Raw genomic sequence first — 26,225 nt, 5'->3', positions numbered from 1 at the left:
AAGAAGTCATATTGATCAAATACTATTATTTGGAATTTTAAAACATTAAATATAAATAAAATCCAAGCATATATATGAGGTAGTAAGATTGTTTTAGTTTAAGTAAACCAGAGCAGAGCTTATCTATTTATTGAAATAATTCTGTCTGTGGTAAGCACTGGGAAGAGGTACGCTAACCTCTGAATGTTCCTCATGGGGGTTAATTTTCTAGGCTAGAGATATACTTGCTTAAGCCTATCTCTCATTAAGGTACAGAAAGGCCACTATGCTAAAAGCAGACTTTTATTCAGTTATCAATCCTAAAAATATGCATTAGGTGGCTCACTACTAATGACAGAGTATAAGAAAAGACCAGCACAGCAGGCCATGCTCTGCCAGGACTTCCTGAGAAACCAAGAAGAAGCAGAGATAACCACATGAATGGAATAAATGTGGATTAGTAAAAGTACTTAAAATGAAAAGGCCAGGGAGGACCTCTACATATATCCATAGAGCCTAATCAGAGATGCCATTTTGGTGGGGAGTAGGGAAGACTGAGAATTAGTTGGAGAAAGAGCAGTTCAGAGAATACTAAATGGGTTAAAGGTACAGAGTAACTTTAGCTGACTGTTTATATATATTGATTGCCTTTAAAGATGTATTAAATTAAAGCTAATCATTAACTGTTCAAAAGCCCTGAAATTAAGAAGGTAGCCACATGTGGTCATAGAAGTAACACTGCCTCCAAATTAAGAAACCCAGCTCTGCCTCCAAGTAGCTACGTGTCCTTTTGGCAAGCCCCTTCTACTAACTTCAGTTTTCTTATCTGAGAAATGGAGGAGGAATAAACCAATTAAATTCTGAATTCCTTTCTACTTCTAATAGCCCATCTATTGGTAGGGAAATCACGTCATTTGTTGTCCAAAACAGGACCCATTTAAGAGTGAAATAAAGTACTTTTAATAATTACACTAGGTCAATGTGTATAAAACAGGGCTGTCCCACGCAACTTGAGGTATATGCTCATGCTCATCTTATTTAGTAGGCACCTGCTGTGCCACAAGGATTATGTTAAGTGCATTATATGTATTCTCATTTAATATATACAATCTTCTTTGGAGATGAATATGATTAAAATCCTATTTTTAAAGATAAAAATCTGAAATGTAGTGAAGTTGAATAATATGTCCAAAGTTACAAAGCCAGTTTAAGTCTCCCTGCTGGCTCACCCTCTTCCCACAGCCCCTCTTTATACAAGGGTAATATGAAATATCTCTTTCCCAATCCACTCATTCAACAACTATTAATATCTATGAAGATCTTACAAAGACCCAAGCACTAGACAAGCCAGCACAATAATGGTTATCAGGAATAACATGGTTCCTGTCTTCATGAAATCTATAGTCTAGTTGGGTAGACAGACATTGAACAAGTAATTGCTAATGTATTTTTTTAAATTTCAGAAAAGAGAAGATAAAATAGGCTACTGTGGGCAACATGAAGGGGATGGATAACTTAATCCAGCAGTCAAGGCAGGACCCTTTTAAGACATCACAATGAAACTAGAATTTAAAAGACTAAGTAGGGCTTAGAACAAATGCAGGCCTAGAGTGTTCCAGGCAGAAGAAATATAACACGAGGAAGAACATGACACATAAATAGTTATGGCTGGTGTGACAAGTGTGGGAGGCAGTATGACAGGGAAAACGACGAGATCTGAGACTGGAGAGGTATGCACAGATGCAATGATGCAGGTCCTTGAAAAACCTGGTCAAAGGGTTTGTGATTTATCCTAAGCATAATGGGAAGCCACCAAAGAGTTTTGAAAAGAAAAGTAACATGATAAAATTTGCATTTTTAAAGAATCATGCTGATTTCAGAGCAGAGATTAGATTGAAGAAGGGCAAGAGAAGTCTTGAGAGTTGACATTGGCCTAGACTGGGACACAGCCATGAAGAAGAAGAGAAGTGGACAGATGGGAGACACTTTCAGTGCAATCAATAGGGTATTGAGGCTGACCGAATGCAGAGTCGTGGGAGGCTGCAACATAGGGTGGGCTCAAGCTTCTCTGCTCACCTGAGTGTGCTTGAGGAATATGAGACTGCAATCCTGGGCTTTCTCCTGTCATTTTCACCCCTGCCCATTACACTAGTCCTCACATCATTTTGCAATAGGAGATTTTTATTTCTCAAGCAACAGAAAAATAGAAATGGAAGAAACCAAAGAAGCATTTCACAAATGACAAATCATCAGAAACCATGTATGATATGCTTTCTTTCTCCTGTCAAGAGACAAGTACAAGAGGGAAGGGTGTACCTGCTTCAGGTGTGCACTTAAGCCTTCATGTGTGGCCTTCAGTAGTGCTGTCACTGTGAAATTATCAGGATCTTCTTTGTCTTGAATTTGAGATTCTTTGAACAGTGACTCCAATTTTTTCCTTATGAAAGACTCCACCTGATGCTCAGAGGTCCCATTATTCTGCAAAGAATTAAGCAATGGAAATGATTTCCATTAACAAACATGGAATCAATTCACACCCTTAATTAAAGCCAACATTGTTTTCATCAATGTATTCTCTTAATTAACTGTAATAAGTTAAACTCATCATACTATTTTGGTCATTCCCCCACCACACCAATCCCATTAAATAATGATTATTATGACTGCATTCAACCTTCAAGAACCTTATAAAATCTAATTGTCATTTCCATTTCAGAGATGCAGAATCTAATGCTTAGAAAATTAAATGAGGTGCTCAGGGTTACAAAGCTAGCAAGTAATTGACACAGGATTCAAACTCAGTGCTTCCACACCCTTCCCACTGTGCTACTTTATGCTTCAATAGAGACAAGGCCATGGAGAATTTTTGGAGACTATCTTTTCTATATCCACATAGGTAAATCTGAACAAAAGAAGTGCTACTTAAAACACAGTACTTTCTTCACTGAGGGGAAAAGAATCCTATGGAAATCTCTGCATGGTAATTAAGATTTCAACAGTGATGAAGAGAAGGGCTTTCCTGCCATGCACAGTTCTAGCAAAGGTTCTACATTAGCAAAGTATGTTCTATAAACACAGGAATAGATTCAGTCTCCTAAATCAGAAATTCCTAGAGAAAGGTAGTGGCAGATAAGGCTGGAAACATTTGGGACCAGGTAGTAAAGCCACTTGAAAGCACGAGGTGTGGCGTCTCTGAGAATCTCTGGGTAGATAAGGGCCTGAATAGTATTTTAGGAATATTATTAATGGGCATTGAGTGCAGAGAGAGGAAATGTGCCTACAGATGAAAAGCCAGATACATTGGTCGCCATACAAGCACTAAGAGCCTAGGTCAAGGTGCTGGTGGGGGATCTAATAAAGACAAGAGAGAGTTTAAGAGTAAAATTCATTTTGCATAAAGCAAAAACATATCAAGCTGCTATCTGCCAGGTGAGAAACATTAATAAAGCACAACCCCACTGTCACAGAATCTTTAGTGTCATGGAGACATGCAGTCTCATCAATGGATAATTCTAGAAGCAGGTGTAAGCAGAGTGTCAGATGGAAAGGATACATGGGCACATAGAGGAGGGGAATGTCGAGGAGACTTGGGAAAGTAGAAGAGATCCAGGAGTAGAGGACATCAGAGCTAAATCATAAAAGATGAGTGTGTTAGTTCCTGTGGCCACTGTAACAAACTACCACAGGCCTGGTTGTTCACAACAGGAATTGATTCTCTTACAGTGTAAAAACCAAAACATCAGCAGGGCTACACTCCCTCCTGAAGCCTCTAAGGAAAGATCCTTCTGGCTTCCTTCAGTCTGTGGTGGTTCCAAGCATTTCTTGGCCTGTGGCAGAATAACTCTCATCCCTGCCCCTGTTTTTGCATGGCCTTCTCTTGTGTGTCCCCCTCCTGTTCGTGTCTTCTCTTCTTATGAGGACAGTTGACATTGGATTTTTAAGACCTACCCAGTCAATCTGAGATCCTTAATTACACCTGCAAAGACTGTTTTTCCAAATAAGGTCATAGTCACAGACACCAGTGGTTATGGCTTGGATAAATTTTCTTTTTTCTTTTTTTTTTGACAGAGAGAGGGACAGATAGGGACAGACAGACAGGAAGGGAGAGAAATAAGAAGCATCAATTCTTTGTTGCAGCATCTTAGTTGTTTGTTGATTGCTTTTTCATATGTGCATTGACTACATATGTGGGGGACTAAAGCAGAGTGAGTGACCCCTTGCTCAAGCCAGTGACCTGGGGCTCAAGCCAGCAATCTTGGGCTTCAAGCCAAGGACCATGAGGTCATGCCTATGATCCCACACTCAAGTCAGTGACCCCACACTCAAGCTGGTGAGCCCAAGATCAACCCGGATGAGCCTGCGCTCAAGCCAGTGACCTTGGGGTTTCGAACCTGGGTCTTCCATGTCCCAGTCTGATGCTCTATCCACTGCGCCATCATCTGGTCAGGCTTGGACAAATCTTTTGGTGGTAACAAATCAGCTTACTACAATACAATGAGTAAGAGTTGATAATCTGGCAAAGAGGAGGGTGACAACATTCCAACATGAGCAAAAGTGTGAGGAAAACTAAATGAAGGAGAGCTAGTTACCATGTGAACATGGAGGAAAGAGCACAGGGGAATGTAGAAAAAGCAACTACATTGTGCTAAGTAAGGCTCGCAAAGCATTTCTTTTGAGCTGCCCAACACTTTTTAAGGTAGCACTAGGGTTATACAGATTTTACTCATAATGATACAGAGGCAGAAAGAGTCAACAACTTGTCTAAACATACATGCCTACAAAGTGGCTGAATTGGGGCTTCAACCTAAGACTTACAATACAAAATTTTGTGTCTATTTCACTGAGTGCTGCAGCCATCCTTTTTACACTGTTACAAATAAAGATAAATTATTGAGTCAAATTACTGATGAGTAGGCTCATATTTTAAACAAGCATTATTCCTATAGGACACCTGGGAAATATATGGACACTATCCCTCTGTGCAAAATAGGTTTCACTTAAGGTCAGAGGGAACTCAGGAAAAGAACTGCAGGAAGCACAACTGCAGTGTGTCTGATCACATGACCCAGAGCCTGGCAGGGAGCACATTTGTTGGGAAGACCAAAAGAGAACATGTGTAAGAGCAGCTAGTGTGCCCAGGTTGCACAGAATGCCCCCAGTACACATCGGTTTCCTTCCCTGGATCAGAATATGCAGAGTCAAGAGGTAGGGAGGGGTGAACTGTGGCCATTATGCCTAGACACTTTCAATGTTAGCACAGCGAGGCTAAATATAAAAAGTCGGGCTGACTGGTGCTGGTAAGATAATGACTATTCAATGCAGAGGCTATAATTATTCACTTCGCAGCCTCTAAACACTGCGAGTTGTTACTGAAAGTGTGCTATTTCTGCCTGTTGATCTTTTTTACTCTGTGATTTCCAACATAAGAAAATTAGGAGCTGTGGAGAAACAAATAAAAGTGTGGCTGAGGTTTCATTAATACATTATCATTCAGTCCTGGAATGCAGTAGCCCTACTTAAAGAGAGCTGAGACAGACACATGCCCTCGCAACCTGTCACCATTGTGTAGCTGCACCAGGGACCACAGCTGAACACCACATGCATCTTGCTTTTTTGTACCCTGAGCCAGTGGGAGAGGGAGGATGCTACAGTGTGGGTAATGGGGAGGAGAAGGCAGCCCTTTGGGATGGTCAGGAGTAGTTTCCACAAGAGAAGTAACCACTGTTCCCAATTCCTTTCCTGAGAAGAACATATGATCTAGGACTATGTATTACAAATCAATCAAACACACAAACACATTCTCAAACAGCGGTACTCTCTACCTGCACCTACCTCCTGTCATTCCAATGTGCACATAAAGTTGAGGATTTTTGCTTTAAGCAACCAAACAGACAAAACAATGGACTATCTCACCATCCCCAAATGTCTTTTTTCTCTCTGGGCTCGAGAGTCTGGAGGCAGGAAAGATCATATGTTAGTTGCACTTTGTGAGTACTCTACAGCTTTCCAAACCCTAACCCAAAGGTCTTGGGCTGAAGAGCAGCTGCTACTCAGCCATGTACTCCAGCCCTCTACTTCAGCAGAGTCCATTAATTTGATTGGTTCTCAGCAAGAATCAGATAGAATATAGAATCTTTATTTTTTTGTTTGTTTCAAGATGACTTCAAATAGCAACAACTCTTCAAATAGCTGAAGAAGATCAGGAGAGAGTTTCAGACTGCAGGATGCTCAAGACTTCATTGCTTGTCACACAATGTACATGTGCAGTGTCATGGGAGACCCCTAGGATTGTAGACCTGTTCCTTCTCTAGCTCAGATGTCAATTTCAGCCAGGAGAGGACACTACCTCCACAGTTCAAAGCCAACTGGGACAGCCACTTTCCAGGAGTGTGAATGCAACTTACAAAACAGGGAGTCAGGCAGAGAGAAAACCACAATGACATTTTGAAATGTTATTATGATGCCCATTTAGAAAAAGAGGATAAAGAATCTCTAGTATAGAGAGCTCAGTGAGCTCCTCAAGGTCTCACAGTTAGCAAGTGGCAGAGCTAGTTTTGAAACCGGGTAGTCTGACTTCAGGACATGTGTGTTTGACAACTGCTACAGATTCTCTCTAGCCTGCTCTGGGTATTCCAGCCCAGTCTGAGTTCAGTTTTCTATGAACTCACATTCACAACGCTAACACCATATGACAACAGTTTAAGTAATTCATTATTTGCTTCCAACACAATTGTATCCCTACAGGTAGATGAACTCTCCAAAAAATATAAATTTGAGAGATCATATACAATTAATGTTACCCCTCACATTAATGAAATCAAGGATAGCCCATGTATTTTTTCTTGTCTGAATTAATCCCAATGTAATGAAAGATTTTGTCGTTCTAGAATCTTAAACCTTCCTGTAATATGAATACTTATGTAATATGAAATGAGTTTTTTACAAAAATCAAGATTTCCTTAAGTCAAATTCTAATAAATGATGGAGTATAGTAGTTAAGTCTAAAACATTTATGTAGTCCTAATCTTGGACAAGGCACTTCATCCTTCAAACCCTGTTTTCCTAATCTATAAAGTTATGACTTCTACCCCACCCCCATAGTTATGGGAATAAAATAAAACACTAGAAGTCCTTAGCAAATTGGTTGTGCTTAGTGAGAGCTCAATAAATGCTAGGTATTTAAAAGCTGGATTTAGCTAAGGTATATATTAAAAAAATAACAGTACAATGTCAAAAAAAAAGGTAATGTTTCTTTAGAGCTGTTAAGCATACATTTTTAAATCTTATTAGAGCAAACATTCTTTATATACTTTAATTAAGAAAAAGTAAAAGCAAAATACAGTTCAAAATGAATGTATGTCTGGGTGTGTGCATCTGCACCTACATATGGGTTTGCACATGTCACTGCATATTTATGTTTTGAAGCCCCCCACTGCTGCAATGATAAAAGAAATAAAAAAGAGAAAAGTCATAATCTGGGTCAAAAATAAACAAAATCACTAGAGATCATAAATGTAGCTGAGCTCCACATTCAAAACAGGTAAGGGTGGCCAATAATTTATATCTTATATCTTATAATGTAACAGAGACAAGACTTGGGAGTCCAACATGCTACAGGAGATTCAAGCTAGTCTCACAACATGAAACCAAGATGGTAAAGAAAGCTGGAGGGGGTCCTTGCTTACAATAGAAAGCATTAAAAAAACCCAACTACTGTGTAGAAGTTATAAAATTTAATATCAAAAGAGGCAAGAATAAGAAGACAACCAAATTGTTGGTTTCCTTGGTAATTAGGTCAGTGATATCTTTAACATCTCCAGTGTCAGAAAGCCCCAAACCATCAACATAAGGTCCATTTAGGAAAGTGGCGCATGGGTGGAAAGTTCTCAGGTAGAATAAATTCCCAAACTACTAGATAAAAAGGGTTAATACAAAATGAAAGAGAATGGGCCTGACCAGGTGGTGGCGCAGTGGATAGAGTGTCGGACTGAGATGCAGAGGACCCAGGTTCAAGACCCTGAGGTCGCCAGCTTGAGCGCGGGCTCATCTGGATTGAGCAAAGCTCACTAGCTTGGACCCAAGGGGTTACTCAGCAAGGGGTTACTCAGTCTGCTGAAGGCCCATGGTCAAGGCACATATGAGAAAGCATTCAATGAACAACTAAGGTGCTGCAATGAAAAACTGATGATTGATGTTTCTCATCTCTCTCTGTTCCTGTCTGTCTGTCCCTATCTATCCCTCTCTTTGACCCTGTAAAAAAAAAAAGAGAGAGAGAGAGAGAGAGAACGGAGGGAAAAAAACATTTCACCTAAAATTCTAAAACTAATGAGGAAAAGAGAGTGGCAAAAACATCAACACTTAGAACAGGAATTCACTCTTTCACTTTAAAATTAGTATGCTTAGATGCTCAAAGATATGAAAAAATAGTCTCATAAAAAGAACAAGAAACTAAAACTTAGCCAAATGATGAAATAAGAACAATTGTTGAGCCTGACCAGGAGATGGTACAGTAAATATAGCATCACCCTGGGACACTAAAGACCCAGGTTTGAAACCTTGAGGTCGCTAGCTTGAGCACTGGTTCACCAGCTTGGGCACAGGGCCACTGGCTTGAGCATGGGATCAGAGACATGATCCCATGGTTGCTGGCTTGAGCTCAAAGTTTGCTGGCTTGAAGCCCAAAGTCACTGGCTTTAGCAATGGATTACTCACTCTGCCATAGCCCCCTGGTCAAGGCACATATGAGAAAGTAATCAATGAACAACTAAGGTGACACAATGAAGAACTGATGCTTCTCATCTCTCTCCCTTCCTATCTGTCTGTCCCTGTCTGTCTGCCTTTCTCTCCCTTGCTCACTTAAAAAAAAAAGAAAAAGAAAAGAACCAATAGTAAATTTTGTAAATAAAGAGTATAGTACTAAAAAAAAAAAAAAAGAGTATAGTACTGAAATTACAAAAAATAGCTCAAATAAACCCTAGACCAAACAAAGTCAAAAAGATAATTAATGAATTGAAAAATAATACTGTACAGAGAAGTTTAACACAGAGATAAAATAAAGTTAAAGAATAAATACGAGATATGAAGAACAGACTAAGAGATTTTAACATAACTCTAATAGGACTTCCCAGAGAAACAAGACTTAAGAAGTGTCATAGAAACAATATTAAAAATTTTAAAAAGCCTGATTTCAAGAATGAAATAAAACATGAGTTCTCTAATAGAAGTAAATACTCCTAAGTGCTAAGAAAATAACTAAATAAATGCACTTTTAGTCACTTACTAGTGATAGTACAGATGAGCATAGAAAGAAAAGACAGATTACCAACAAGAAAATAGTCATGCTCCACTTAATAATGGAAATACATTTTGAGAAATATATTGTTAGAAGATTTTGTCATTGTGCAAACATCACAGAGTACAATTACACAAACTAGGTGGTATAGCCTATTACAGTGACCCCCAACCTTTTTTGGGCCACGGATCGGTTTAATGTCAGAAAATATTTTCACAGACCGGCCTTTAGGGTGGGACGGATAAATGTATCACATGACCGAGACAAGCGTCAAGAGTGAGTCTTAGACGGATATAAAGAGGGAATCTGGTCATTTTTAAAAAATAAAACATCATTCAGACTTAAATATAAATAAAACAGAAATAATGTAAGTTATTTATTCTTTCTCTGTGGACTGGTACCAAATGGCCCACGGACCAGTACCGGTCTGCGGCCCGGGGTTTGGGGACCACTGGCCTACTACACACCTATATATGGTAAAAACCACTGCTCCTGGACAAGCCTGTACTGCATGTTACCGTACAAAACAACATAAGATTAAATCAAGCACAAGAGAAAACCAAGCATTCAAGAGACATAATGAGGCCCTGGACGGTTGGCTCAGCAGTAGAGCGTCGAACTGGCGTGCAGGAGTCCCGGGTTCGATTCCCGGCCAGGGCACACAGGAAAAGCGCCCATCTGCTTCTCCACCCCTCCCCTTCTCCTTCCTGTCTGTCTCTCTCTTCCCCTCCCGCAGCTGAGGCTCCATTGGAACAAAGATGGCCCGGGTGCTGAGGATGGCTCTGTGGCCTCTGCCTCAGGAGCTAGAATGGCTCTGGATGCAACAGAGTGATGCCCCAGAGGGGCAGAGCATCGCCCTTTGGTGGACATGCTGGGTGGATCCCGGTCGGGTGCATGCGGGAGTCTGTCTGACTGCCTCCCCGTTTCCAGCTTCGGAAAAATGAAAGAAAAAAAAAAAGAGACATAGTGAACACGAGACATATGAGGCTGCTGCTAGCATAACATGGCATACTATTTTACAGTATACTTCTTTCATGAGTAAAAAAGATACACTCTACAATAATGATAAAAAGTATAGTACATGCATAAACCAGTAACACAGTCATTTATTATCACTGAGTATTATGTACCATACATTACCACACATACTGGTATATGCTATACTTTTGTAAGACTGGCAGCACAGCAGGTTTGTTCACACCAGTATCACTACAAACATGTGAGTTATATGTTGTGCTATTATGTTACTGAGACTATGACATCACTAGGTAATAGAAATTTTTCAGTTCCATTATAATCTTAAGGAACTATTGTCATATACTCAGTCCGTGGTTGACCAAAATGTAGTTATACAGTGCATGGCTATAACATATACACTATATGAGACCTTAAATGTTCATTACCTTAACTCTTTGATAGGGTTGGCAGAGTGTATCAGGTACTAGAAACTACTGGAATTTTTCTGGGATCTTCCAGGTCACTTTGTCTATTTCCTACCCCTTATTCCCAGGATACAACAGCATGTTCAGCATATGGGCAATTAGCCTCTGAGTGAACATTTTCAGTAGCAAAACCTTCCAACCTGTGAGGTAACTCATCCCTTCCATGAATGCTGACAACTCAAACCAACAGGATCCATAATCCTTAAAATGGCTTAAATCATAAAATAAATTACTTAGGAGAAAAGATGGATTTGTGGCTAAGGGAATAGGAAATGAGGGGGAAAATGACTATGTTTAGTGTTAGCTATATACACAGGTTGAATAATGTTTTTAGAGTATTAGTATAATACAAAAAAAGTTGTTACATATTACAGTCCTAGAGCTCTTTTAAATCTTGTTTGAAGGCTTGGTGATGAGCTTCATATATAAGAGAGTGATCTGATACTTGTACCTATAAGGCTGGCTAAACCAGAGAGCACAAGAAAAAAGATACAGAATAACTTAGGAGAAGAAGAAAAAAATAATAAACTTGAAATGTGAGCGTAGAAAGTCTATAAGGCACATTGACATTAGAGAACCCCATAAAGATGAATAATGGTGAGTTAGTCTCACAGAATCATTGATCATTGTGCTGTGGTTGAAAGGAAACTGTGCCCTGTCTTTGAGTTGTACAATTCTTGGATCACTGAACACACAGGCTTTGTCTGTGGCTTACACATCATGAGCCAGATTTTCACTGCGGCTGAAGCCACAAAACAGTATGAGGCAGAAGCTTAAAGGATGCTATTAATTCATCAAGAGAAAGCATTTCTAACATGAGAAGAAAACTTTTTGTATGATCTAATCCCTTAGTTAGAAATAACAGTAGACTAGCAGGAGTAAGAAGACCTGTGTGAGGGTTCTGCTTCTAACATGAACATAATACTGGGCAAGCCACTGATCCCATTTCTGACCTTTGCATCTGCTGTTCCCTCTGCCTGGAACATTCTTCACCAGACATCAGCCTGGCTAACTCCTCATGCCCTTCAGGCCTTTCCTCACATGTTACCTTCTATGTGAGACCTTTCCTGCCCATCCTATTTCAAATTTGGATAGTTTGAAATACTTTCTCCACTTTTTCCCCCATTTTTTTCCCCCCAATAGCACTTATCACTGCCTGGTATACTATAGATGTTGTTTATTTGTTTTCATTCTTCTCTATCCTCCTCTTCTCCCAGGAATGTATAAACGCCAAGAAGGCAAAAATTTTTTTCTGTTTTATTTACTGATATATGTCCCACCTCATACAATATAATGGCATATTTCCAATAGGAGATGTTGAATAAAAATGGTTGAATGTGCAAATGAATCTTGTATAAGCCTCAAAGGAGTTAGTATTTTGGTGTTCATAAATGCTCAGCTAAAATATTTATTGCTATAATTCAGATATAACTTATAAATCTAACCACATTCTGTTGAGTTAAAACTGAGGTGAAGAACTTCCTCAAAGACAATTATGGATTCCACATAAGCTATGCACAGTACATCCTCTTTTGTAGAAATCTGATCAGGTATTTCGTTTCAGATCAGGCAATTTACATTTGACATTCAGATAATGTATTAGAGCCCTCTGCTGACAATAGGACTATAAATAGACTGATTATAGGATAATAATAACACTTTGGCTTTCTAAAGACAGCATTCCCTTATCTCAGAAGAAAATAAAGCTCAAAATAGAGCTCAAAAATTGAGAAAAATACTTGCAAAAAGTAGAGTAAAAACTATAATTTCCACTAGGATGTTGATTTCTTTATGTATGTTCTCTCTGAAAGTCTGACAAAGACACACTTGTCAAATTCCACAATTAAGGTATGCTACACCTTTACTAGGCCCAAATCAAAGACTCCAAATGAAAGATTGTGACTATCTTAATGGAATCATGTTTGAAAGCCTCTACCTCTATGGATTCCTAGAAACCAACTAAGAGACTTTGAAGATGAGGGGAACTCAATTGGGTGAAGTTACTGATTTGTTTCTATAAAACTATGGCTAACTCAATTTTGTAAGTATAGATATTTAACTTGGAAAGTTAGAAGGCTCACTTGACATTAGAGAAAAAATTATGTAAGTGGGTGGATTTAGAAACCAGAACAATTTGAGTTTTACTCAAAGCAAAAAAAAAAAAAAAAAATGATTACATTGTCATAGTAGTTAAATTTCCACCATCATTTTTGCTAAAAAGAGCATTCCCTAACTCATAACTTAGTCAAACCTTGCTGTTTCTTATTTTCAAAGGATAGACTACCCTGAGGCTAGCAACCAAGAGATCCTGGAAATAAGATGCAATGGTAATAAAAATAAGAGACAAAAATCTGGTTTATAAAATAAAGCTAAAAATTTTTGAGCTAAATTACCCATAAGTAATTAATCACAATATAGTAAATATCTGGAAGAGCAAAACAGAAATCGTATAAAATAATAAGTGTGTTTTCACTTATGTAAATATATTTAGATTAATTTTCTATAACCATAGCTCTATTGGTTAGTAGTAGTCCATTGAGCCAAAATAAACTGTTAAAAGGTATGAGATTAATACAGATGGTGAGTTTTCCTTTTCACATCAAGCTGAATCTTTTCAGATGTATTAAAGACAAGACAGACAGAAGTGTCTACTGAGAGAGACATCAGCTGTCAGTAAGCTCTTGCTTCCTTTGAAATGATGCCAGCTTCCTTTGGTACCTATAAGATACTATTATCCAGAAGAGAGCAGATCATTTTTGACAAAGTAGTAAATAATTTCAGGACAATGATGCAAATTATAAGAATTTATACATAATCACTCTATTTTATTGAGGGTAGAATAATAGTCCTGATATCTAGAGGGATACTACTTTGCTAAATAAATGAAATTGTAAACTTTATAACAAATTAGCATGAGCAAATGCTACCATCTGGTTGTCATGTGATCTTGACAATCATGTAAGTTGTAGAAAAGATGGGCATAGAGGGGTTGAAGTCAAGATATCCTAGTCCCCCAGGTGGGAGGGGGTATCTCCTTAAGCTTTACATTTCCTCCAGACAACAAACTATTCTTTGCCATTTTATTTAAGATGTAGCAAATTAAACAGCAAGCCAAGAATCCCATGTCTGAAAGAGCTTGGAAATCCTCTGGCCCAGAGTCCATTTTCTTGAGGTGGGGTGGGCCTATTTGCAGCTGGGTTTTGCTAGCCAGCCTCGACAGGCAGCATGGTGAGGCTGGTAGCAGGAGGTGAGAGACAATACTAAAGTCAGTTTATTTCAAGAAAGATAGTGACATTTCTAACTGCAATTTGAGTTTTGCTCAAATTGTAATAGCAGGGGTTTTGTCCCTGGAGAGAGGTCAGATGGTTTAATCAGTAACATTTCACCCAACTCAAAGACACAACAATCCTTGATTCATTCACTCAACAAGCACTGGAGTGTCTGTGCTCAAGCACACAAAGCAAATTTCAACAATATCCTTTTTTTTTTCAATTAACATCCTTATATTTGTGAGGATTCCAACAAAGCTACAATTTTTACTACAATGCATTGAAGGTAAAAATTATGGCCATGTCTGTAACTTACATAATTGGGCTTGAACTTGCAATCATCTTCAATTTCATCTGCACTATCTTCATCAGAAACTTCCCCTTCCTCTGCATCATCTCCAAGGTGATAAGGCAACTTCTTACCCTAAAATGGAACAAAACACTTAATTTAAAAATGAAAATAAATTCACAATAGCCAAATCATGAAAGCAATCCAAGTGTCCAGCAACAGATGAGCAGATAAAAAAAAAATGACATGTATATGATGGCATATTCACCCAAGAAAAAGAAGAAAATTATGACATATGCCAATTAAGGATATTAGGCTAAGTGAAATAGCCTTCACAGAAAGGCAAACTATATGATTCTACTTATATGAGCTACCCAAAGTAGTCAAATGTATGAAGACAGAGAATAGAATAGTGATTATCAGGGGTACAGGAGGGAAGAACAGGGAGTTGTTTCATGGGTATGAAGTTTCAGCTTTGCAAGATGAATAGAGTTATGGAGATTAGCTAAATGGCAATGTCAATATATTTAACACTACTGAAATCTACAAAATGGTTAAGATGGGAAGTAAATTTTATTATTTACTACAATTAAAAATAATTTTTAAAAAATGAAAAATAAAATTGTATTATCCCTTGGCCAACCATTACTTCTGGCTGACTAGAAAGCAGATAGCTTGAATTATAGGCAAAATAAGGAAAAAGACTTTCAAGAAAAGGCAATTTAATGACTTTCAATAAAATATAATTAATATTATTTACAAATAAAAATGAGACTCATTTTTGAGACTATATGGCTTATCATAATAAGCATCACTGCATCCCATCCTATGCCCTTAGTTGGAACACGCATATGTGTGTTTTAGTTATAATAACCAACTTGCCTATCATCAAAGTGGTAAGTAGTCATTCAAATAAGGCCTTTTGGATAATAAATCGCTCTGATGCTAAATGAACATAGGATAATCAGTTCTCTTGTTTTTGCTTTAAATGGGAGCATGGTGGTTTATAGATCTAGGAACTCTCCTTCAAGTCTGATGAATGTCATTACTAGCAAATAATTCTTGGCTTCCTTGAAATATTTTACTCATAGTCCACATCTCCTGCCACTCCTTCCACTGAGCCCCTCAGATCTTCTGGCTCTTACTCACCCTGGTGCCCATCAGCCTTAGGACATTCTGTGTCAGTTGCCTAATGTGTAGTTATGCAGAAGGGACTCAATTCATATCAATATCTACTTTAAGTTTTACTGTCCAAAATGGAAGAATTTCAACCAAAGGGACATTTGGCATTTGACTTCTGACTGCTAGATAAAGATGATGCAGGGAACATGAACACATTTACAACCTAGCCATCAGTATTCATCACAAGAGTTATGTCAGAAGGACTTCAAGAAAATTGAGTGTTACTTTTTGCATTATTTGGAGCTTTTATTCAAATTGCTTTCACACATACAAATGCCCACAACACCTCTTTGATGGAGTCAGTCTATAATTCTCATTTAACAATAGAAAAATAGGCTTTGACCAATTCTGAAGGTGAATACTTTATATCTTTTCCATTGGTTGCCCTCCGTTAAAGTCCCTTGCTATGAAGTCACAGTTTCTTTGACGTATTTGCACCTCTTATGTGATACTTGGTTTTTGGTACACATGTCTTTTAGATAAAATATTACCCAGTTTGAATATTAATACCCTCCTGCTCTTCCTTAGGATTTTAGTCTCAAAACAACACATCTATTCAAGATGTATTTAATCCAAACACAGAATTAACTGGAATTAAGTAAAATCACAAAGCAATCTGCACTCTCTAGGAACTGTCTTTCTGGCTATTCTTTGCATTAATAATATTCATTGCAGGTAGTCAGTTTTCTCCCTCAAAAATCTGTTCATGAAATGTCATTCTTTGCACCAACTTCCTTTGCAGACACACAAGTCCTATGGGGCACTGTGTCTGTGCTTCTGCTCCTCTTTGAAGGGAACTCTCCTCACTCACCAAACCAGGGTCAATCAACCATGAAGACTTTTTTTTTATAGTTACTGGAGCCTGAAATGGGAGAAAAGAATCTGAAAGAAATGCTTTCAGATACAGACACAGGAGCCTTCCTCACCCCTGTGGCCCACACAGCTCTCCGGTATAAACCAATACAAGACTAAAATATTAAGCCTTTGGCTTACAGTGAGATTGATGATTTCACTTTATAAAAACAAATTCTAGGATATGCAGGAACTCAATCACCAGCTTTTTCTTCAGGTATAACTATAAAAAAATTGGAGCAAGGTGCACACACAAATTAAGACAACCTTTCCCCTATGGACTCTAATTATTACTATCCTGAGAAATAAGTTTCGAGCCTTCCTGGAAGGGAGGGCTGAGCTGGTCATTAATACTTTCAATTGTTTTTCTTGGGTAATTACCTTTACTAGGATTTTGCCTTTCAAACTTTGAGGGCTTGGAAGCTGCTTGGTTTCTCCCATCTCTACAGATGACAGGTCCAGTTTGTCCCGGAATATTTCTTTCAGGTACTGAGCGATCTTCCTTTGCTGCGGGACACTGCAGTGGTTCTCGATAGACAGTATAACTGGGAACCTGCAAGGACAGCAACACATTCTAATGGCAGAACACAGGTAACTTGGGCAGCTGCATGATCCTCCTGTGTTCACCATGTTCCTGCAATTCGAGGAACTTCTGAGAGTGGTGATGATCAAATGAGAAAAATGAGAGACACATTACAAAAAAATAAAAAAATATCCTCTGAGTAAACATATTTTGCCAGGTAGAATAGCCAAACAAAAAACCAATTCATGTGGGATAACTTAGTTTCATATTTTGTATCACAGAAAGAAGTTTCATATTTTGTATCATATCTACATGTCTTTTAAATGAAGAAAAGAAAATTTTGAGATAAGGAGCCTAAAGAAATAAAACTCTTTATCTTGGAGTCTAAGATGGCAACAGATTAGGCAGATGATCCAACTATCACCTCCCAGGAACAAATTAGATTATACTTTAATTTAAGAACAATAATCTTAAAAAACCAATTTTGGACTAAATGAAGAGGAGTCTATAACCAAGGATCACAGAAGAAGCCACACCAAGACTGGTAAGAAGGGCAGAGACGTGGAAAGGGAGGCCCTGCTCCCAGGAGCAAAGGGCGGCTGACGGTCCAGAGTGACTCTCACTGCAGGGAGGGTCACCTGAGGGTGTGGGTGCTCAGCCCCAGGCCCGGAGCCCTGGGCCCAGAGCCCCAGCCTAGAGCCCCACAGCCTAGAAGAGGCACCCAGACAGCATTGGGTGGTGAAAAGAGCCTGGTTTCTGTCTGAAAGAAACAGATGGAGCTCTCGGAGATGTATGCTCTGTCTTAAAGGGCCAGCACAGAAAATCTCATTCATAGCCATTTACTGGGGGTTCCGGTAGCGGGAGAACTGAGAGGGCTGGAGTTGCGTGATGAGAGTGTAAAGTTGGAGGCCAAGTAAGAGACACTGTGAGGGATGACCACCAAAACTCCTGTGTTGAGTCATTATCCAAACTGCAGTTGCCATCTTTCTTGGGTGGAGCAGTTCCCTCTGAACAGCATCAGCCTGGGGAAAAGCAAATGCTCCGCCCTTAAGAGTATGTTCTGCCTGAATCATTAAGATTGGGTCATGCTGGCCTGACCTGTGGTGGCACAGTGGATAAAGCGTCGACCTGGAAATGCTGAGGTCGCCGGTTCGAAACCCTGGGCTTGCCTGGTCAAGGCACATATGGGAGTTGATGCTTCCAGCTCCTCCCCCTGTTCTCTCTCTCTCTCTCTCCCCTCTCTCTCTAATAAAAATGAATAAATAAAATCTAAAAAAGTAAATAAGTAAAAAAAAAAAAAAAAAAATTAAAAAAAAATAATGCTAAAAAAAAAAAAAAAAAAAAGCCCTGGCCGGTTGGCTCAGCGGTAGAGCATCGGCCTAGCGTGCGGAGGACCCGGGTTCGATTCCCGGCCAGGGCACATAGGAGAAGCGCCCATTTGCTTCTCCACCCCTCTGCCACGCTTTCCTCTCTGTGTCTCTCTTCCCCTCCCGCAGTGAGGCTCCATTGGAGCAAAGATGGCCCGGGCGCTGGGGATGGCTCTGTGGCCTCTGCCTCAGGCGCTAGAGTGGCTCTGGTCGCAACATGGCGACACCCAGGAGGGGCGGAGCATCGCCCCCTGGTGGGCAGAGCGTCGCCCCATGGTGGGCGTGCCGGGTGGATCCCGGTCGGGCGCATGCGGGAGTCTGTCTGACTGTCTCTCCCTGTTTCCAGCTTCAGAAAAAAAGCAAAAAAGTAAATTAAAAAAAAAAAAAAAAAAAAAAGATTGGGTCATGCTGAGAAGCCAGAAAACAGGGGGCACATCAGTGACTCAGTTTTCTGGTGTTGAGGCTGGAGCTCCCCCCCCCCCCCCCCCCCCCACACACACACACACACTTCTGAGACTAAGACTGGTAATTCTGCCTCATGGTAGACTCAGTAGAAACTATCTGGTGTGTAGGCAGACCATACCTTTGGGTCTCAGAGGCCATATCCTACTTAGGTCTGTGAAAATAGTCTGGACAAACTGATACCTGAGGCCGAGCCACACCCTCCACCCTTTCTAATCCCTGAATTGCACCAGGCTCTAAACTCTACCATAGGTTCTTTCAGTGGCCGAGCCCAATAAGTAGCCAGCAGACAGAGGCTGCAGGAGGCAGGACTCAGAAAACATTGGCCTTTTAAGCTGCCCTTCCCGCAGGTCCAGTGTGGATAAAAGCCAAACTAGGTGTGCAGCTTGGTATTTCCATGTGCACCTAGGCCAAGGAAAGGCAGCCACAAACTCTGGATTGCTTGTAGCTCCAAGAAGGTTGCTGAGGGCCAGTCATGAGCAGTGTCTCCCACTGGTCTGCACCAGTTTACTGCCAGGGAGGCCCAGGGCTAGCATATCCAGTAGCCAGCTATAGAGAGCATCGGTTCAGGACCTAACAACCCTTGCTAGAGTGGAATTTTAAGGAAAGGATTCTCACACCTGGCCCAGCTGAGGCGAGTTCCGCTGTCTGTGATCAGCACCAACACAGCGGCTCATAAGCATTGGATAGAGTGGACCTTCACAATCAGCCAGCCCGGGTGCTGGATATTCTGCCCTGCTGGGCTAGATTCCAGAGGAGGAAGGGAAAGAGGCTTAGAGCATGGACATTTGAAGTGTGGGTGCCTGTGAGCCTATGGTGAGATCTGGTCGAGGGGCTTAAACACTTTCTGGTGAAGCACAGCCCAGGAGAGGATTCTCTCAGCCTTCCTCCCTGAGACCAGAGTAAGAACTTCTGCAGAGGGGACAGTCAACCCCCTCAATCTGAACCTGCTGCTCACCTTGTTGGGGAGAAATAAAAATTGAGTATCCACCAGTGGCTGAGAAATTAGGCTCTGGAGTAGGGGCCACACTCTCCGTACTGAGCTCCCTAAAGAGAGCTCCCTGAAGAGAGAGCTCCCTGACCAAGAGATCCTTGAAGTAGGCGGTCTCACTAATGATGCATTCCCAACCTCAGCTGCCCTATCCCAACAAGCCTGCAACTTGTAGAGGGGTTGGTTGGGTGAGGTCAATCTGGGCCCACACTGCAGTATTTCTATAGAAGATTATGTGGGGAGGACCAGGCAGCTACAAAAGGAGGTAGACCAGCTGAAAAGTGGAGGCAAATCTTATGGAGCTTGGGAGTTTTATGGAGCTGCTGTCATCTCTATGCAGGAGGAAGCTGATCCTTATGTACTACCCAGGTAAAGAAAACACTGACACAAACAGCAAAAAGAGCAGTAGCTGCAGACAGTGAGCCCACAGCAGGTTACAAACCATGGCTGATACCAATGCAAGAAGATCTAGAACAGAGGTCCCTAAACTTTTTACACAGGGGGCCAGCTCACTGTCCCTCAGTCCGTTGGAGGGCTGGACTATAAAAAAAACTATGAACAAATCCCTATGCACACTGCACATATCTTATTTTAAAGTAAAAAAATGAAACGGGAACAAATATAATATTTAAAGTAAAGAACAAGTAAACTTAAATCAACAAACTGACCAGTATTTCAATGGAAACTATGCTCCTCTCACTGACCACCAATGAAAGAGGTGCCCCTTCTGGAAGTGCGGCGGGGGCTGGATAAATGGCCTCAGAGGGCCGTATGTGGCCCACGGGCTGTAGTTTGGGGACCCCTGATCTAGAACCTACACAGATGGTAGTGCGTGGCAGACAGCATCAACCCTATACTCAGCTAGACAAGCAGCATGCCCAAAGGAGGAGTCCAGCAGGCACCACACACTGTGGAGAATAAATGCACCTAATAGGTAAGACATGGCACAGTGTATAATACACATGATCAAGGTTGACTCTTAGAAGAGCCAGCCTGAAGGAATAACCGTACCCACAAAAGGGCCAACTGCATGTAATACTCATATACAACGGAGGGAAAATAGTACCCTCAAGAAGCATTCCTAAAACAAGGAAAACGTGTGGCCTGGAGGACAGTACCACTGAGTCCATCTTCTTCAATAAAGACTACAAAAAAATTTCTAAGTCAGACAGTGCTCCCTAATACACAGACAAAATGGGCAGACAGAGAAATGTGGCCTAAATGAATCAATAAGAGAAATCCCCAGTAAAAGAACTAAATGAAATGGAAGTAACCAAACTACCAGATGCAGATAAAATAACAATTTTTAGGATGCTCAAGTATCTTAGAGCAACAATGGATAGTCATAATGAGAACCTAAATAAAGAGATAGCAAGCATCAAAAAGGAGACTGAAATCATACAAAAAAAATACAATATCAGAAATAAAGAATGCACTAGAAGGAATCAACAGCAGGCTAGATGAAGCAGAGGACCAAATCAAAAAGAGGCTCAAAAAGACTGAGGACACTCTAAGAGACCTGGGGGACAACATGAAGAGAAAAAAATATACGCATCACAGGGGTTCCTTAAGGAGAAGAAAACAAACAAGGGATACAGAAACTGCTTGAAGAAATCAGTTGAAAACTTCCCTAAATTGATGAAGAAAAAAGTCACACAAGTTCAAGAGGCACAGAGAGTCCCATTAAAGAGGAACCCAAAGAGGCCTACACTAAGACATTATTAAAGTGCCAAAGTTAAGAGACAAAGAAAGAATAATAAAAGCTGCAAGAGAAAGGCAGTTAATTACCTATAGAGGAGCCCCCATAAGGATGAAATCCAATTTCTCAACAGAAACACTAAAGGCCAGAAGAGATGGGCAAGAAATATTGAAGCTGATTACAAAACAAGAACCTACAACCAAGACTACTTTACTCAGCAAGGCTATTATTTAAAATTGAAGAAGAAATAAAAAGCTTCCCAGACAAAAACAACAAAACAAAACAAAAAACCTCAAGGAATTCACTACAAACATGTAAGTACTAAAAGAAATGTTAAAGGGCCTGCTATAAAAAGCACAAAGGATTTGGACTAGGCAGTAGCGCAGTGGATAGAGTGTCGGACTGGGATGCGGAAGACCCAGGTTCGAGACCCCGAGGTCGCCAGCTTGAGTGCGGTCTCATCTGGTTTGAGCAAAGCTCACCATCTTGAACCCAAGGTCGCTGCCTTGAGCAAGGGGTTACTTGGTCTGCTGAAGGCCCACAGCTAAATTGTCACAACAAAAAATTGATAATTGATGCTTCTCATCTCTCTTTGTTCTGTCTGTCTGTCCCTGTCTATCCCTCTCTCTGACTCTCTGTCTCTGGGGAAAAAAATTCAATAAAAACTTTAAAAAAAAAAAAATCTAAAAATAAAGCACAAAGGAAAAAAGAAATAGAGAAAAAGAAGAATTTAGATTTAAAGAATAAAATGGCAATAAACAACTACATATCAATAATAACCTTAAATGTAAATGGATTAAATGATCCAATCAAAAGACATAGAGTAGCTGCATGGATAAGAAAACAGGATCCGTACATATGCTGTCTATAAGAGGCACAATCAACAGCTATACTACAATAGTAGGGGATTTTCATACCTTGCTAACATCAGTGGATAGATCTTCCAGGCAGAAAATTAACAAAGAAACAGCGGCCTTAATGACACACAAGATCAACTGTATTTAATTGATATCTTCGAAACCTTTTACCTTAAAGCAGCAGAATATGCATTCTTTTCAACTTCTCATGGTACATTCTCTAGGATAGACCACATGTTAGGACACAAAACAAGTCCCAATAAATGTAAGAAGATTGAAATCATATCAAGCATCTTCTCAGATCACAATGGGATTTAGCTAGAAATCAACTATAATAGAAAACTGAAAAACATTCACACACTTGGAAGCTAAATAGCATGTTATTAAATAACAAATAGGTTATCAATAAGATCAAGGAAGAAATTAAAAACTTCCTTAAAACAAATGAAAATGAACATACAACAACCTAAAATATATGGGAAACAGCAAAAGAAGTCCTGAGAGAGAAGTTCATAGCACTACAGGCATACCCTAGAGGTAAGAAAAAGCTCAAATGAACAACTTAATCCTGTATCTTAAAGAACTAGAAAAAGAAAAAAAACAAAGCCTAGAGAAAGTAGAAGGAAGGAAAAAAAAAATAAGAGTGGAAATAAATGGCATAGAAGCTAGAAAAATAATGCAAAAGATCAATGAAACCAAGAGCTGGTCCTTTAAAAAGGTAAACAAGATAAATGAACTTTTAACCAGACTCATCAAGAAAAAAAGAGAGGACTCAAATAAATAAAATTAGAAATGAAAGTGGAGAAGTAACAACTGACACAGCAGAAATACAAAAGATTGTAAGAAAATACTTTGAAGATCTATATGTCAAAAAATGGGACAACCGAGGAGAAATGGATAAATTCCTAAAAACATACAAATATCCAAAACTCAATCTGGAAGAAACAGAAAACCTAAGCAGACCAATTACAACAAATGAAACTGAAACAGTTATCATAAAACGCCCAGCAAGCAGAAGTCCTGGACCGATGGCTTCACAAGTGAATTTTACTGAACATTCAAAGAAGAACTAACACCTATCATTCTCAAGCTATTTCAAAAAATTAAAGAGGAGGGAAGACTTCCAAACTCCTCCTAGGCCCTAGCCGGTTGGCTCGGTGGTAGAGCGTTGGCCTGGCGTGTGGAAGTCCCGGGTTCAATTCCTGGCCAGGGCACACAGGAGAGGCGCCGATCTGCTTCTCCACCCCTCCCCCTCTCCTTCCTCTCTGTCTCTCTCTTCCCCTCCCGCAGCTGAGGCTCCATTGGAGCAAAAGATGGCCCGGGCGCTGGGGATGGCTCCTTGGCCTCTGCCCCAGGCACTAGAGTGGCTCTGGTCATGACAGAACAACGCCCCAGATGGGCAAAGCATCGCCCCCTGGTGGGTGTGCCAGGTGCATCCCAGTCGGGCGCATGCGGGGGAGTCTGTCTGACTGCCTCCCCGTTTCCAGCTTCAGAAAAATACAAAAAAAAAAAAGAACAAACTCCTTTACTGAGCCAAGCACTATCCTCATTACAAAACCAGGTAAAGACAATACAAGGAAAGAAAACTATAAGCCAATATCCCTGACAAACATAGATACTAAAATTTTCAACAAAATATTAGCATATCAGATCCAGCAATATATCAAAAAGATCATACATACATCATGATGAAATGGATTCATTCTGGGGAGGCAAGGCTGGTACAACATTTGCAAATCAATAAATGTGATTCATCACATAAACAAAAGGAAGGAGAAAAATCACGTGATTATATCAATAGATGCAGAAAAAGCATTTGATAAAATCTAGCACCCATTTATGCTCAAAACTGTAAGCAAAGTGAGAATATAAGGAACATACCTCAACATAATAAAGGCCATCTATGACAAACCCACAGCCAACATCATACTCTATGGACAAAAATTAAAAGCAATACCCTTAGCATCAGGCACAAGCCAGGGGTGCCCCCTTTCACTCTCTTACTCAACATAGCTCTAGAAGTCCTAGCCACAGCAATCAGATAAGAAGAAGAAATAAAAGGCATCTAAATTACAAAATAAAAAGTAAAACTATCATTATTTGCTGGAAATATGATACTGTACATAGAAAACCCTAAGGTCTCAGTCAAAAAACTACTAAACCTGATAAATGAATTTAGCAAGGTGGCAGGATATAAAATTAAAATTCAGAAATCAGTGGCATTTTTATACACTGACAATAAACTGTCTGAGGGCAAAATTAAGAAAACAATCCCCTTCACTATTGCAACAAAAAGAATAAAGTACATAGGAGTAATTTAACCAAGGAGGTAAAAGACTTGTACTCAGAAAATTATAAGGCATTAAGGAAGACACAAACAAGTGAAATCATATACCATGTTCATGGATAGGAAGAATAAACATCATTAAAACGTCTATATTACTCAAAGCAATCTATAGGTACAATGCAATTCCTATTAAAATTCCAATGGCATACTTCAAAGATACAAAATGAATATTCCAAAAATTTATATGGAACCACAAAAGAACACGAATAGCCTCAGCAATCTTGAAAATGAAGAATAAAGTGGGAGGTATCACACTTCCTGATATCAAGTTATAGTACAAGGCCATTGTAACCAAAACAACTTGGTACTGGTATAAGAACAGGCATACAGATCAATGGAACAGAATAGAGAACCCAGAAATAAACCCACATCTTCATGGTCAATTGATCTTTGATAAAGGAGGTAAGAGCATACAGTGGAATAAAGACAGTCTCTTTAGTAAATGATGTTGGGAAAATTGAACAGGTACATGCAAAAAAAGTGAAATTAGACCATCAGCTTACACCATTCAGAAAAATAAACTTAAAATGGATAAAAGATTTAAATGTAATTTACAAAACCATAAACACTTTGGAAGAAAACATAGGCAGCAAACTCTCCAATATATCTTGTAGCAATATTTTTGCTGATTTATCTCCACTGGCAAGTGAAATAAAGGACAAAATAAACAAATGGGACTATATCAAAATAAAAAGCTTTTGCACAGCAAAAGACACCAGAAACAAAATAAAAAGACAACCCACACAATGGGAGAACATATTTATCAATATGTCTGATAAGGGGTTAATCACCAAAATTTATAAAGAACTTCTAAAACACAACACAAGGAAGATAAACAATCCAATTAAAAAATGGGCAAAGGAACTGAATAGACACTTCTCTAAAGAGGACATACAGATGGCCAATAGGAATATGAAAAAATGTTCAACATCACTAATCATCAGAGAAATGCAAATTTAAACCATAAGATAGCACCTCATCCTCTCAGAATGGTGCTCATTAACAAATTAACACACCATAAGTGCTGGCGAGGGTGTGGAGAAAAGGAAACCCTCCTGCACTGCTGGTGGGAATGCAGACTGGTGCAGCCACTGTGGAAAACAGTATAGAGGTTCCTCAAAAACTTAAAAATGGAACTGCCTTTTGACCCAGCCATCCACTTGTAGGAATATATCCTAAAAATACCAAATCACTGATTCAAACGAAGATATGCATTCCCATATTTATTGCAGGATTGTTCACAATAGCCAAGATCTGGAAACAGCCCAAGTGTCCATCAGTGGATGAGTGCATTAAAAGGCTTTGTTACATAGGCCCTGGCTGGTTGGCTCAGTGGTAGCGCATTGGCCTGTCGTGCAGGAGTCCCGGGTTCGATTCCCGGCCAGGGCACACAGGAGAGGCGCCCATCTGCTTCTCCACCCCTCCCCCTCTACTTCCTCTCTGTCTCTCTCTTCCCCTCCCGCAGCTGAGGCTCCATTGGAGCAAAGTTTGCCCCGGCGCTGAGGATGGCTCCATGGCCTCTGCCTCAGGCGCTAGAATGGCTCTGATTGCAGCAGAGCGACGCCCCAGGTGGGCAGAGCATCGCCCTCTGGTGGGCATGCCGGGTGGATCCCGGTCGGGCGCATGCAGTAGTCTGTCTGACTGCCTCCCCGTTTCCAACTTAAGAAAAATACC

General features: G+C 40.0%; 1 protein-coding gene across 5 annotated transcripts in view; it reads right to left on the bottom strand.

Moving 5' to 3' along the window:
* Positions 1 to 26,225, bottom strand: part of PLCH1 (phospholipase C eta 1) — a 371,189-nt gene that overhangs the window by 95,867 nt on the left and 249,097 nt on the right. For all 5 annotated transcript variants that reach the window (XR_010729158.1, XM_066258338.1, XM_066258341.1 and 2 more), the window contains exons 10-12: positions 16,687 to 16,858; positions 14,299 to 14,406; positions 2,296 to 2,457 (exon numbers count right to left, since the gene is read on the bottom strand). Coding sequence is in view for 4 of the 5 variants with exons in the window: in XM_066258338.1 (XP_066114435.1) it covers positions 2,296 to 2,457; positions 14,299 to 14,406; positions 16,687 to 16,858 (442 nt within the window). In the remaining variant the exon portion in view is untranslated. The remainder of the gene's footprint in view (positions 1 to 2,295; positions 2,458 to 14,298; positions 14,407 to 16,686; positions 16,859 to 26,225) is intronic.

This window comes from Saccopteryx bilineata, chromosome 2 (assembly GCF_036850765.1).
Source record: "Saccopteryx bilineata isolate mSacBil1 chromosome 2, mSacBil1_pri_phased_curated, whole genome shotgun sequence".
In the NCBI taxonomy this organism is placed as follows: Eukaryota; Metazoa; Chordata; class Mammalia; order Chiroptera; family Emballonuridae; genus Saccopteryx; species Saccopteryx bilineata.
Note: the sequence above shows the minus strand (reverse complement) of the source record. Positions and strands in the feature narration are given on the sequence as shown.